General features: G+C 41.6%; 2 protein-coding genes across 2 annotated transcripts; one reads left to right on the top strand and one right to left on the bottom strand.

The window, feature by feature from the left end:
* Positions 1-4,115: 4,115 nt before the first annotated feature.
* LOC133915425 (cytochrome b5-like) lies at positions 4,116-5,450 on the top strand. Its single transcript, XM_062358572.1, has 3 exons — positions 4,116-4,392; positions 4,889-4,955; positions 5,048-5,450. Exons 1-3 carry the CDS (start codon positions 4,306-4,308, stop codon positions 5,293-5,295), a joined length of 402 nt encoding a protein of 133 aa, XP_062214556.1. The 5' UTR covers positions 4,116-4,305; the 3' UTR covers positions 5,296-5,450.
* A 1,962-nt stretch (positions 5,451-7,412) lies between these two features.
* LOC133915424 (COBRA-like protein 3) lies at positions 7,413-10,672 on the bottom strand. Its single transcript, XM_062358571.1, has 6 exons — positions 10,329-10,672; positions 9,636-9,715; positions 8,949-9,405; positions 8,363-8,516; positions 7,988-8,268; positions 7,413-7,898 (listed from the first exon to the last, which is right to left on the bottom strand). Exons 1-6 carry the CDS (start codon positions 10,411-10,413, stop codon positions 7,606-7,608), a joined length of 1,350 nt encoding a protein of 449 aa, XP_062214555.1. The 5' UTR covers positions 10,414-10,672; the 3' UTR covers positions 7,413-7,605.
* Between the last annotated feature and the right edge of the window lie 2,415 nt (positions 10,673-13,087).

Raw genomic sequence — 13,087 nt, 5'->3', positions numbered from 1 at the left:
GCTCTTTTAAGCCAGATGGGGATAGGGACGAGCTCACCTTAGTCTTGGGAAACAAGGAACACGGTGGTCGCACATGGGGTGTTGGTGTGATGGGTTGTAAATATGGATTCCCAGTCACCATCGACAGTTACAAGAGTAGAAAGAGATCCTAAATAAAGCAATACGAAGAACGAAAGGCAGAACAAGCTAGGATGATGAACATGCTTGAAATTGCGCTACAACATGAGAGGGAACAGACAGATGCAAAAATAAGACAAGCAGTACAGGAAGCCATCAGGCGTGAATGGGGCTCCAATGGGAGCGAACAGGAACAACCGGTAGTGTCTCCTAATGTTGCGCGCTCCAGCCCTGATGGTCGTCGGAGTAGATGCGTCCATAGGAGTTCTGGGAGCTATCTCCATCACTTATCCCATGGACCACATCACAGCGTGGACACCGTGTGAACTACACATTGGTGCTAAGAATATTACCATCAAGGTGTCTTCCAGCGTGGCTTATCCTTGCGGTGGCCATGAACTTTTGTGCGGACGTTCGATACTGGAGGGCTACACCGTGGTCGAAGTAGACGAGGTAGCGGACTATTACCGTCATGTTGAGGTTGACTACCCGCAGAGAAGAGGATGAACAATATATGAGAGAACGAGCACACATTTATCGTGTGGGAGAATGCCTACATAATATTTCCATTAAGGACAGCTCATAAGAACTTCTACTCTCCACTACACCCCGGGTCATCATCGCCTCATAGATCTCCCTCTCCTCAGCCATCGCCTCGAAGAAGTCCATCGCTCAAGAAACCAACACCATCAAGAAGCCAGCCATTATTTCAAAAAAACATGATTAGGTTCCACAGCATCCAAGAATACGACATCATCTAAGAAGTCGGTGCCATCTAAGAAGTTGGTGAAACTCAAAGATTTCTATTCACTTAATCCTGAGGAAACCAAAAAGATTGTAGCCAGTGTAACGACTCATTTCCATCCTCCAGCACCTCCATTGAAGTATGTTGTGCCTGAAGGTAGTATAATTTTTTTCATGAATATAGCCAAAGTTAAACAAACAAGGCCGGCTTCAAGTAAGCCACTAACTGACTACGAATGTATCAGTAAGAAGCAGGCCAAGAGCAAATCAGGTCCAATTATTAAGGATGCTTCAAGCATTGGGAACTTCCTAGCTATTTCTAGATTAACAGTGGAGGAACTAGCACGGCTTGTTGGGGGAGCGGAAATCCTAAAGTTGGATGTTACATAGCCATTCAGTTGAGCAAACCTTTAGTCAAACCAGATATAGAAAATAACATTACAACTCAAATGCTTCGATTACATTTGTAGTACTTGGAACAGTCCAGGATGGGTTTGGAGGCGTTCCCTATAAGATAAAAAAATGAATATTTTCTCAACGGGGATGACTACTTCTGGGGGAAATTTGAGTGCTTGTATGAAATGTACAAGTAAAATACCCTCAACATGGCCATAATCAGAGTTTGGACTCTGTAAGTGACTTATGTATATAATCACATTATATGATCTTATACCTTCAAATTGCATGGCTAACTTTTCTCTTTCATTGAATGAACATCCACGCATGTAGACATAAATTAGATAATAAAGTAGGACTCATTGATTCTGGACTTGTCAATGAGGAACTTGTAAGGGAGAGTATAGACTTTACCGAGAACTACTTAGTGAAGTGTCTGCTTCACCACTAAGACAAGAAATTCGTACTCATACCCTACAACTTTGAGTATGTGTTTGCATGCCAGGGCATTCTCTTTTTATGGGCAACTTGATTCTAGTACTAATTTGCTATGGTGACATAATCCTATATTTTTATTGGATCCTCCTTGTCATCCACCCAGACTTGAGCAAGATCATTATCTTAGACTTACAAAAAAGAGATAAGAAGACATATCAAGACCTCATCGATATGCTAAACAGGTATACTCAATCATTTAATCTTCTCTTCGATTGCATCTAAGTTAATTGGTATTCATATTCACATAAAGAGCATATATAAGATACTGCAAAAAAAGGTGTTATCTACTTTCCATTCAGGAAACGGTATGATGTAAAAACTGACTTTTTGGTATGCAGGAAATATTCATGTCTTATATTTCCTACTAAATAAAAATGTTCAATTCATTCCATTGAGGAATCCTTTCCTCTTGAAGTGTATGAGGCAGCCACCCGACAACAATCTCTGCGGGTTTTATGTTCTTACTTTCATGCATGCATTCAGCGGAGATAGAGACAGAGACATTGTCAGGTTTAATAATGATGAGGTATGAAATTACATATCGATGCCTTCTTTTCAATTTCTATACGTGTTTAAAGACTATTTCTTTTAATTATTCAAACGTAGCGCTTCATATAACGCACAAGTGTGTTACTCCCTACAAAAATACATGCCATTCAAGAACAGATCGTTGGATTCTTCAACGAAAATGCTATCAACCCAAACAGCGAGTTTCACGAATCGATTGTGCCATCGACGTATGAGAGACCTTCATATGATACCATACTTTATGGTACAGAGTATGTGATGAGGAGAAGGTCTACCAAGGGTTTGACAACATACATATCATCAAATGACACCATATTAATTGATGACATTAATTATTATGTATTAATGAATGACATAAATTACTATATATTAATGAAGATTTATTTATTATTGATTTATATTTAATATACGTCTTATTATATGCATGTTTGAAAGGGAGAGAGAGACAAGGGAGGAGACAAAGAGGGAGGACAGAGAGGAGAGAGAGGGAGATGAGAGAGGAGAGGCAAAACAATATCCGTCGAAACCACCAGCTAGCAGTGATAACCCTCTTTACTGTTGTTCTCCCAGGCCGATAGTAATAGTCGGAGACTATCACTGTTCATTACCCACTGCTAGCTCTAAAACCGGTAGTAAATGGAGTTTTGAAACCAACAATGATAAGGATTTTTTTAGTACTATTTGTTCTTTGTTTCCCATCCGTGTTTTTTTTTTTTGTGTATGTGACTATATATAGGGTTCTTTGATTGTCGCAAATTGCCTGAGAATTTTTTGTGGAACTCATATAAAGTCTAAGATTCAAGAGAGTAAAATCAAGCCACGATCAATGATATAGTTTAATCATGACAGGTCATACATCAAGGTTACTTGGTAAAAAAACTTATGCTCGTAAATGAATTATTTTTGCAGGGACTAGAGCAAATATTTATAAATCATGCAAATTTTCTTCTTCATTCCATGCAGGGACTTAAGCTGCTATAACTCAGGGGTTGTTTGATATTTAGGTTATGGTTTGTGAGAAACGAATTTATGCCAATGAGATGTATGTTTACGAAAGAGTGGCATGCTACGATCATGACAATAAATTAAAGTATCACACACATGCCAAAAAAAGTGTCAAACGTTAAACGTCTAACTTTCGTCTCCTGAACCCAAATTCACTATAACTTGGTATTTTTCTTGTGACGCTATTTTTTTTAGATGGATTGTGATGCTAATTTTAGTCGTATGTGCAATGTCTATTTTCTAGTCGGAGTCAGCTAGAATCCTGAAATAACACTATTTGTAGCCCAGAGAGAGACGTACTTGGGCTGGGCTTTGGATCATTAGCCCATGGGCCTGAAGTGTGGGTTGGCCTTCGGGGAAAGAGAGATGTATTCGATCTGGGCTTCAAGTTATTAGTGCATGGGCCTAAAGGCACGGGTAGGCCTCCATCTCCTGCAGATTAGCACTGGGCCGTGCTAGAATCTCATAACACTAACGAGACCAAAGCAGATGTTTGGTTTGTGACACGAAATCCGGGCCTAATGCCATGCCCAATTTGGTTACCCTTTGATTCAACACTAAAATTTGGCTGCGTCCAAAAAAATTTGGACGTGCCCGATTTGGTCGCTCTTGTTTTGATCAAGTTGTCAAATTTTAACTAGATCATAAACAAATAACTATTTTTTAATCAATTTGGTCTCTAACTACGGAAAAAAAATTATATAGTTCGGTCATGAGAAAAACCCTGTCTCAGCATGACATATGTTATCTCTTCTCTCTTCTATACGTATAACCGTTGGATTATTCTCAGCCGAGTCTTATAAAAATTTCTTTCCCCTAACTACCCCTCTGCGCCCAACTTGTCGTTCTTCTTCGGCAACAAGATAGCCGAGGATCCAACTTCCAAGAACCAACCGCGACCTGCTGTTCTCTTCTTCCCCGGCAAGCCGCGGCGGTAGGTCCCCCTCGTATAACCGTTTCCTTCTTGGCCATCGCCGATTGGATTAGATTGACAGAGTGGGGAGGAAGGAGGCGGAGATGCCGACGCTGACGAAGCTGTACAGCATGGAGGAGGCCGCCCTCCACAACACCCCTGACGACTGCTGGGTCGTCGTCGACGGCAAGGTTAGCGCCGCCACCCCCTTCTCTTCCGCCTTGCTTGCTTCTGATACGTACGGTGTAGGTAGGTAGTATGGAGGTGTGGTAGGTAGAGATGTAAACGCGCGGGGGGAGAGCGCACTGTTCGAGTTCGATGCGATGTCGCGCGTAACGTGTTCGATGGAATGCTTGGGACGAGCTTGGCCTCCGCACACGGCCTATGATGTGGATTGAGGCTTGGTGATTTGTTGAGTTACGGCCTTACGGGAGATTCGGAGGGCATGCTTACCGGCTTGCAAGAACAATGCATCTAAGTGTAGATTGATGATTGTGCTGACACAGAATTAGTATTCCTGTGGATTTTTCTTTCTTTTTTTATTCTCTAACTGCCATCACAATTGCACCTATAGAAGCTTCGGGTCAAGTAGAATTAGCTTTAGTAGGATGTACTGCTTGGAGATATGTTCCACTGATCATGCTTACTGCTTGGAGAACTTACGTTCTGCTGATGAATTCATTGCAGATTTATGATGTGACCAAGTATTTGGATGACCATCCTGGGGGTGCTGATGTTCTTCTTGCAGTAACTGGTACTGCTACTCCAATTCTGTTTTCGTATTCCTGTCTCTGGTATTAATTTCCTATATGGTTTGTTTGACTATATATGTAAATCTGTTTGAAGGTAAGGACGCCACGGAAGAATTTGACGATGCAGGGCACAGCAAGAGTGCCAAGGAGTTAATGCAAGACTACTTCATTGGGGAATTGGACCCACCTCCCGAGATTCCTGAGATGGAGGTTTTCAGGAAGGAGCAGGGCATGGGATTTGCCAGCGAGCTGATGGACAACGCAATGCGGTACTGGGCAATTCCAGCAGCTGCAATTGGGATATCAGCTGTTGTTGCCATATTGTATGCACGAAGGAAGTGAAGATCGCTTTGTTGAGTGGACGAACCATTTGAGAGGGATCAACCCATTTTTACCTGGTGCATATTGCTGTCCAGAACCAAGATACACTATTATATTAAATTCTTAGATACTTTAAATCAAACATTTTTGTCCAATTGATGGCACAAGTTCATCGATGTCTTTCAGTTGATGTATTTGTTACTCTCTTGGAACCAACCCTCATGAGGCAGCTGCTGGCATAGATACGTTGCATGCCACCTCTGCTGCTTTTGAATGTTGTGGTTTCACAGTCAATCTTGCTTTTATCTGAATCACTAAGTATCTTTCGTGTTATTTATTGTTTCACAATATTCAAAAGGTGTGGAACCGGATCACAGGAGATTTATCAAAAGCTTTCTTCTGTTTGTTAAATATCAACAAATATAGCATCTATCAAATTGTTTTCTTCCATTTTATTGCCTCCCTTAAACTGTCTAAATCTCAAATAAGGTGCAGATAGTTGGGCAGTAGACTTCAGAAGGTTATCAGGTTACTTTAGTTGGCCCATCTTTTTATCTTTTGCTCCTTTCATTGCAAGTGTTTCACCGTCACCCGTGAAGGCTTGGTGAATTCTCATGTGTTCTGAGTAACCTGGAAGGGTGCACTTGGATGGCATTGCTTAAAGGGGTAGCAAAAACCGACATGTGGAAGGTGAGGGTGAGGAGCTTCAAGCTAGGGTTTGCTTTGAACAGCAACTAGCCAACAAACCAAAAGCTACGGGCGAACCATCAGCCCGTCCTTCCACTGCACTGCATCTTCCTCATGGATATTTATACCGGACCATGGGTGGCATATGCTCTCCTCTGATCTCTGAAGCTGCGCACCATGAAGCTGCGCACAAGCCAAATCATGGTTCCCTTCAAATTCCCTTCAAAGAAGGCCTGATTTTTTTCCTTTCAAGCGGATGTTTTGGAGTAATCCGATCCCACATCCAATCTTAGGTAAGTTGTTTCAATTAATTAGTCTGCTGCTGTTGATATGATGTATTTTGCTGTAATATTGTTATGTTCATTGTTGTTGTTTGGTTTTAAATTTGAGTAGTGCTCGTTGCTCTGGTTTGATAAATTATTGAATCTGTAGGTCTGTACTTAGGCTGCCTTGAGACAAGTACTTTAAAGGATATATGTTGTGTAGGGTCTTCACTCAGCAGAACAAATTATAGAGCCCCCATCAGGTCATTCTCCAACTAGTTGTAGACATAAATTCCCACAGCAATCAGTTTGTCATCTTTCTGTTGTTCTTCTCAGAATTGCTTCTAAATGGTACTCCCACCTGACATAAAAAAACATGACGTTTGGACAAGATTCGGTAATTTTTTTAAAACTTTGACCAACAATAACTATTAAAATATTTATATTAGAAATCTTAAAATCATGCATATAGATTGGTCTTGAAAAACGCTTTCATAATATCACAATTTCATTAAATTTTATGAATATGTCCTAATACAAAATAATGATCAAAGCTATACATAGAAGACCGTGTCTTGTCCAAAAATATTAAGTATTTTTGACCAACAAAAGCATTCAAAATATTTAGATTGAAAACCTTAAAATCATACATGTAGATTTGGCTCAAAAAATACTTTCATAATATAACATTCATTGGATAACGTCATGTACTTTTTACCAGTAAAAAGTGGCAGCGCGCAGTACCCAAGTAGCTTAGCTCTTTGAATTCTCAAGCAACCCAGGCTCTATGTGATGTTTCTAGTGCTAGGCCTCTACTACTGATACGATTAATAATATTCGAGCTCGGTCACATCTTAATTGATGATGCAAATTAGTGATTGTGGTTTCTGGTTTCTATCCGCATAGACAGGCGCTGCATTAACTCTTGTTCTCTGATCTTGTGTAATGCCCTTTTGGTTCAATGAGCAGCAAAATGAATCAAGACAACAGAACTTATTGATCTCAACCAACATCCTTTCTGCTTGACAAATCTTACAAAATATTATTAGGAAAACCATACGTTTATTACAAGAAGCGCAGTCATATAATTCAACGAAAAATTCTGGGTTTGCTATAAAATACAAAAGGTGCAGCTGTAATTACCTAATTTGCAGTAACTAAGTTCACCAAAGTGCTGTGTCCAGTATGTACCAAACAAGAAATACATTTTGGCCCTTTTAACTTACAAAACACACACATATCAACTTTTCTCTGCGTGGTGCGCCATCTCTTCTCTCTCTTCTGTGCAACCGTGGAATTGAATGAACAAATGACTTGTTGCAGTGCACCTCATGGAATCTGACATAAAGGTGAAGCTCGCTAAATCGCTTGATCCCATTCATCATGCATAAGCCAACAAAGTTGCCAACACAACCCAGAATACCAAAAGTGGTAGTGTCAATGGTTGTTTTGTCAGGGGGCTTGCATTGGGCAACCATGGATATGCATCGGGAGGTGGCATGACACAGTTATCACCATTGAAGTACACTCGGCGTGGGAAGGCCCATCCCTTATCGAAGGTGAACATCTGGGAGTCCTTACGGAGAAGCAGTTCTGATTGCACATTCCCAAGTTTACCAGCTTGCATGAGTAAATCATTGTAGAATTTTACACCCCAGAACATCGCTGTATCATCTGAAATGGAATGAGCAAACAACATTAGAGAGAGAGAGGGATGGCGGTTCATTTTGATTTCTTTTTTAAAATAACACAAATTAACCTACTTATGCCACCCCCATATGGGGTAAGTGGTCTGTAGTTGAAGCTAAAGAGCGTAGTGATATTATCGAAGTTTGGATGCTGAACGACTAAGTTCCACTGTGTGTAATTCATGCGGAAGTTGAAGTTTGTGATAGTGATTTTCACTCTCCAGTATTCCTTGTAGTTGAGCTTCACATGCCAGTGTATTTTTATAGGGCACATGTGGGAAGTGCATTGGACAAGAGGCTGGCCAGTCCATTTGCCAGGGCCATCAATTGCAGATTGTAGATAAGGTGAATTCTCACTGCAAAATGCAACCGAACTCATTAGAACCTTTACAAAGAAAAAATAGAACCTTAATACAAAGCATATTAAGAGTAAAAAGTAGGTTAACTCACTTCACACAGTTTGTCCCATTTGGGTTTTGGCAGCCACAAGAGCATGTTGGGCAGTTCACAATTGTGTCGTTATAAAACGATGAAAGAGATACACAGCAGGATGGAGTCTTCTGAGCAAGAAATTGGGAATACGTGCAGGTCACATTCCATGTCACTGCAGATAGAGTTTGTTAAGAACCGTCAAATAAATAAATAAACTCCTTGCTCTAAAACTTAGACAAAACAACAACTTGTATGGAACCTTTCCAATGATTGTGTGAATTACATTATTTGCTGGAAAACAAAGTAACTGAAAATAGGCTACATTTTATTAGGCCTAGCAGTAACTTATTTTCAACAAATATCAACTAACATCGATTATATTCCTAGGTGATGAACCTGGTCTCCCATTTGAGAACAAACCCCCTTTCACTACAATGTTTTCATTCTTTTCATTAATCCTACAAGTAAAGTAACCCAGCATTTTGAAATAATGATTAACAATAGGAACATGCTGAATAATACAATGAGTTTAGCTTGTTAACTCATTTCCACAAAGAATACAAGCAACTCATAGCGTAAAAGGAGCAATAGATCAGCAACTTACTTAGAGCTTGGGTTGCTCTGCGCCCATCATCGGTGAAAAATTTGGTAGGCCTGCCAACAATAGCACGCCCACATGTGTACCCCGGACCTGGAGTCTTAAGAGTAAAGTTCTTCGGCACCTTAACCGTCTTATTGGTAGTCCCAGCAAGACCTACACTAATCTGGAAGGAGGAAGCAGCATTTGCTGGGTCCTGATTAAAGGTGTTTATAACTCCTGCCTTGCAGCAATTGGCAATTTGCATGTTGTATGGAGTGCCTGGAAGTAAATCAACAATTGTTGGATCTCTCTTGCAGCAGTGGGGAACACCGCCCTTGAATTTTGAACAGTCACCCTGTTCGGTGGTTTGTGCCCCAACCATGGACCATATGACCTCCTTCTTTGCCCATGTCCACCCCAGCTGCCACCCAGGTGCCCCGATGTGCCGGAATTGTTGGTAGTTGAACATTGTGACAACAGCCTGCAGGAGACATTTTACAGGAAGTCATGAACCAGCATGCATAACATGCCACTGACACAAAACTTGGATGCTACTCTTGTTATATGTAATGTATGTTTCTAATTCAGCCATTGACCATGTTACATAATTTATATTGTGAAAGTGAAACTGGCCTATTTGATAGAAAAGATCTGGGCCTACTATGTTGAAGATGAAAGAGATACAGCTGTTGATGTGGGGATGCTACTTACGACATATCCATCAGGAGTCCACTGCATAATATCCCATTTTATAGTGATGTTACCGGTTGGATCCAGAGAATCATAAGCCTCTGCAGAGCAAACAAAGGGTTCACATCAAATACAGATCCCAAACATAGAAGCATGAATAATGAATTGGCACAGTAGATGAAGTCTATGCTACATCCTAATTCCAATTTCGAAGATCTACACAATTAAGTTCGCCACTGGATCCCTTTACAGTGAATTAGAATTAATAATTACTAACATCTTGATTAAATTGCTCCCTTCTTGAACAGATCTATCATCAAGGAGCTTGGCATGGAGCAGCTCGCAACAGGATTCAGCAGACAATGGCACTGGTTAAGTGATTAGTCTGAGAGGGCAGCTCCATGTGTGCACTTCTCCCGGTTGTGGGATACTTAACCTACTTAGATTCTTAACAATTCGGGCAAGCACGAAAGATCGAGTTGAATTGGAAGCCAATGGGATCAAAATTAGAAAGCACCGACACTGACCGTACCAACGAAACGGGGGGCGCATTGGCCAGCGCGCAACGGAATGCCCCGGAGCGAAAGCATCACCGCGGCCCTCTGACCCCGTTGCATCAGACGCCACGGCGATCGGGCGCGCGGATCTAACTAGCTCACGGATTCGCGGCACAAGCAGGACCAGAGCGAGGACTGGAGAGAGAGAGAATCGAACCTGTGGTGGCCGGTGCGGAGAGCAGCAGCGCGGCCACGAGCAGCACCGCAGCGCAGCAAGCGACGGATCTGCCGCCCGCCGCCATCCTTCCTCCCACCCGCCTCACCGACACGCAGTCTCCCACCGACAGATACAGCCGCGCCTGTGTATCCGCCGATCTCGCTCCGGACGGCGGCGGCCGCGGGGGCACCGGGCGATGGGGAGTGGGAGGGCGGAGATCTGGGGCGGTGGGGGTGAGACTTAAAGCATGTGCTGCGTCTCCCTCCCCTCCCCTGTTTTTACTGCGACGACACACTCTACTCTGCTCCCGAACGCAGCTGCTTCCCTCCCTCCGCGCCTCGGTGCGGGTGGGGTTATATGGGTGGCGTTTCTAGCCGCGAGGGAGTCGACGTGACGCCTCAACATCCGGTGCGTGTTTTCCGAAATGCCCCCTGCTGGTACAGCTGTTGGTGATATTCGCTTGGGGACAGGGACCGGTGTGGTGATTCACGGTCAGTGAAAACTGAAAACCTAGCCCTGTTCTGCAAGTATGGGTTTATAGGGAAACAGGAATAACTGGAAAATTCTTGCATTCGAAATAGATCGATAGCAATTTCTTTTACTCAAAGAATTGCATAATGAATTCAAATGCTAGTGATTAGTGGATACTTAGGGCAGAAGACAAGTTTAGGTGTAATAGTAAAATGGCCGTAACTGGTTGCTCTAAAACAAACACAGTAAATCTTTTGTTTGGAGGGGAGGATTTTGGGTTTAAATCCTTAATTTTATTTTTAATAATGTAATTACAAATCATAGGTGTAATCTCCCACAAGAGAAAGATCTCACACACAGGGTTCAATTTATCATCGATAACCACTCGATTATCACGGTTATCGGACGATTCGATCCACACAACATTCATAAACCGAACGATTACCGATTAAACTCAAATTCAAAATTAAAAAAAATAAAAAATTAACAAAATTTAACCAATTTTTATCAAATCCACCAAATTACTATCAGTTACCACTGACGAACAATTTTTGGAATCCAAACATATATATGAACCTTGCCTACACACGAGAGCCGACACTGCAGCTGCAGGGAATAAAGAAACGCAGGACGACGTAGCCTCTCCTCCAGTCCTCCCTCTTTCTGTCGGTGGGGCGAAAAGAAAAAAAAAATAGCGCCACTAATCACCAGCGATGCACCCCACAAATTGCAGGTTAAGACGCCGACACCACAAAGAGAGAGACTGGAGATTGGAGAACGTGTGAGCCCGGTCCATCAACTAACGTCGTAGACCCCATCAGCCACATCTGGCTGGTGCTGCAAACTGGACGTACCAACGACCCCTGGCGACCATGCTGTGTATAACAATATATAGTTTGTATTTTTTTATTCTTAGTTATAATTGGTATCAGCATCAAGATCTCCAGCTGTAGTCTATAGCCCAGATCTACCAACCTAGCTCTCCATGTGTTCTTTTTTTTTCTCTTTCCTATTGGGAGCATGAAATGAGTGGAGATTGCAGCTGAGAAAACTAGTGCATGGTGTCCGGTCTACCTGTCAGGGAATGCAAGGATGAACAGCTAAGGATTTAATTAGGTCTTGAAGAAAGATGAGGCTGGAATTAAAAAGACTATTCATGCCTAGTAGACATAGAAATATCAGAGCAATGGCTGCCATCAAATTTGTTTTCCTGCAAAGGTTTAGTAAATACAGTAACTTAGCTCCTAAATGCAAATTAACACTTGTGAAAGTTCAGTAAATGCAGAAACTTAGCTCATAAGTGCAAATTAACACTTGTGATGTTCATGTCCCACCGGAAGGAAGAAAAGCGCACTGAACTCCTTCCGTCCGCCACTGGTACGTAGTTGCTATGTAATAATCGCTCAATGATTTGTGTGCCAACATGAATTTTTTTTTTTTGGGACAGCAGAATGATTTCTTTCTTCCCTTGGCATTCTATATATTTTCATAGTAGAATTAATTTTGTCCGGCCAAGATAATTTCCTTTTTCTTTATGTGGCATGGAAATGCATGCTTTCTTCAAGATGACTAGGTGAGGAAGGACCAAAAGGCCATCACTGTGATGAGCATGGAACACGTTGACCACGAAGAAATTGGTGGCTTGAAGGCATACAGTGTTAGTGCATGTACTACACAACAACATAAATAGTCATTCGAGTTAGATTATCAGTACCAATTAGGTTAAAATCGATACTGTACCTTTTTATGCTCGACTGTCGATTGAGCCAAATTGAACCGGTACTAATACTCAGTATCAATACTGTCTCTTGGAATAAATCAGCATTGATACTTCAGTGTCAGCTGGTAACCATAAAGCAGTACTGATACTGAGTATCTGTTGCGGTTCGTATTATGAACCGGTACTGATAAGTGTACAATCTATAAAAGTCGTTTCTTCTCCCCAAGTGCGAATAAAACAAAGAGAAGCTTTGTTCTGCTCGACTCCTACTATTTGTGCCCAATCTTACGCAAGGAGACTTCAAATTTTGGAGAAATCTACGTGACCAGGATGGTTAGTAAGGTGATCTATATTTCATTTTTACTTAGATTGTTTTATATTTGAAAGTATGTGATTGCTCTATGTGATGAATTTTGAGAGGACTTAGAGCTCTAATTGCGTAAGAATTACAATTTTCTCATTGTAGAGCATATAGAGATGATCTACAATTTTTCATTTGTGGCTAGATTTTTTGTTCGATTGCTCTAGATTTGAAAGTATGTAATTATGTCATGGTGACCTAGATCTC

Source organism: Phragmites australis, chromosome 4 (assembly GCF_958298935.1).
Source record: "Phragmites australis chromosome 4, lpPhrAust1.1, whole genome shotgun sequence".
Lineage (NCBI taxonomy): Eukaryota > Viridiplantae > Streptophyta > Magnoliopsida > Poales > Poaceae > Phragmites > Phragmites australis.
This window is presented reverse-complemented; position numbering and strand designations above follow the sequence as displayed.

What these genes read in the sequence shown, in the direction of transcription:
- LOC133915425 (XM_062358572.1), top strand. Translation starts at nt 4,306, where the DNA reads ATGCCGACGCTGACGAAGCTGTACAGCATGGAGGAGGCCGCCCTCCAC. An exon ending in GGGTCGTCGTCGACGGCAAG is followed by an intron (nt 4,393 to 4,888) that starts GTTAGCGCCGCC and finishes AATTCATTGCAG; the next exon opens with ATTTATGATGTGACCAAGTA. An exon ending in TGTTCTTCTTGCAGTAACTG is followed by an intron (nt 4,956 to 5,047) that starts GTACTGCTACTC and finishes ATCTGTTTGAAG; the next exon opens with GTAAGGACGCCACGGAAGAA.
- LOC133915424 (XM_062358571.1), bottom strand. Translation starts at nt 10,413, where the DNA reads ATGGCGGCGGGCGGCAGATCCGTCGCTTGCTGCGCTGCGGTGCTGCTC. An exon ending in AATGGGACAAACTGTGTGAA is followed by an intron (nt 8,269 to 8,362) that starts GTGAGTTAACCT and finishes TGCATTTTGCAG; the next exon opens with TGAGAATTCACCTTATCTAC. An exon ending in CCCATATGGGGGTGGCATAA is followed by an intron (nt 7,899 to 7,987) that starts GTAGGTTAATTT and finishes ATTCCATTTCAG; the next exon opens with ATGATACAGCGATGTTCTGG.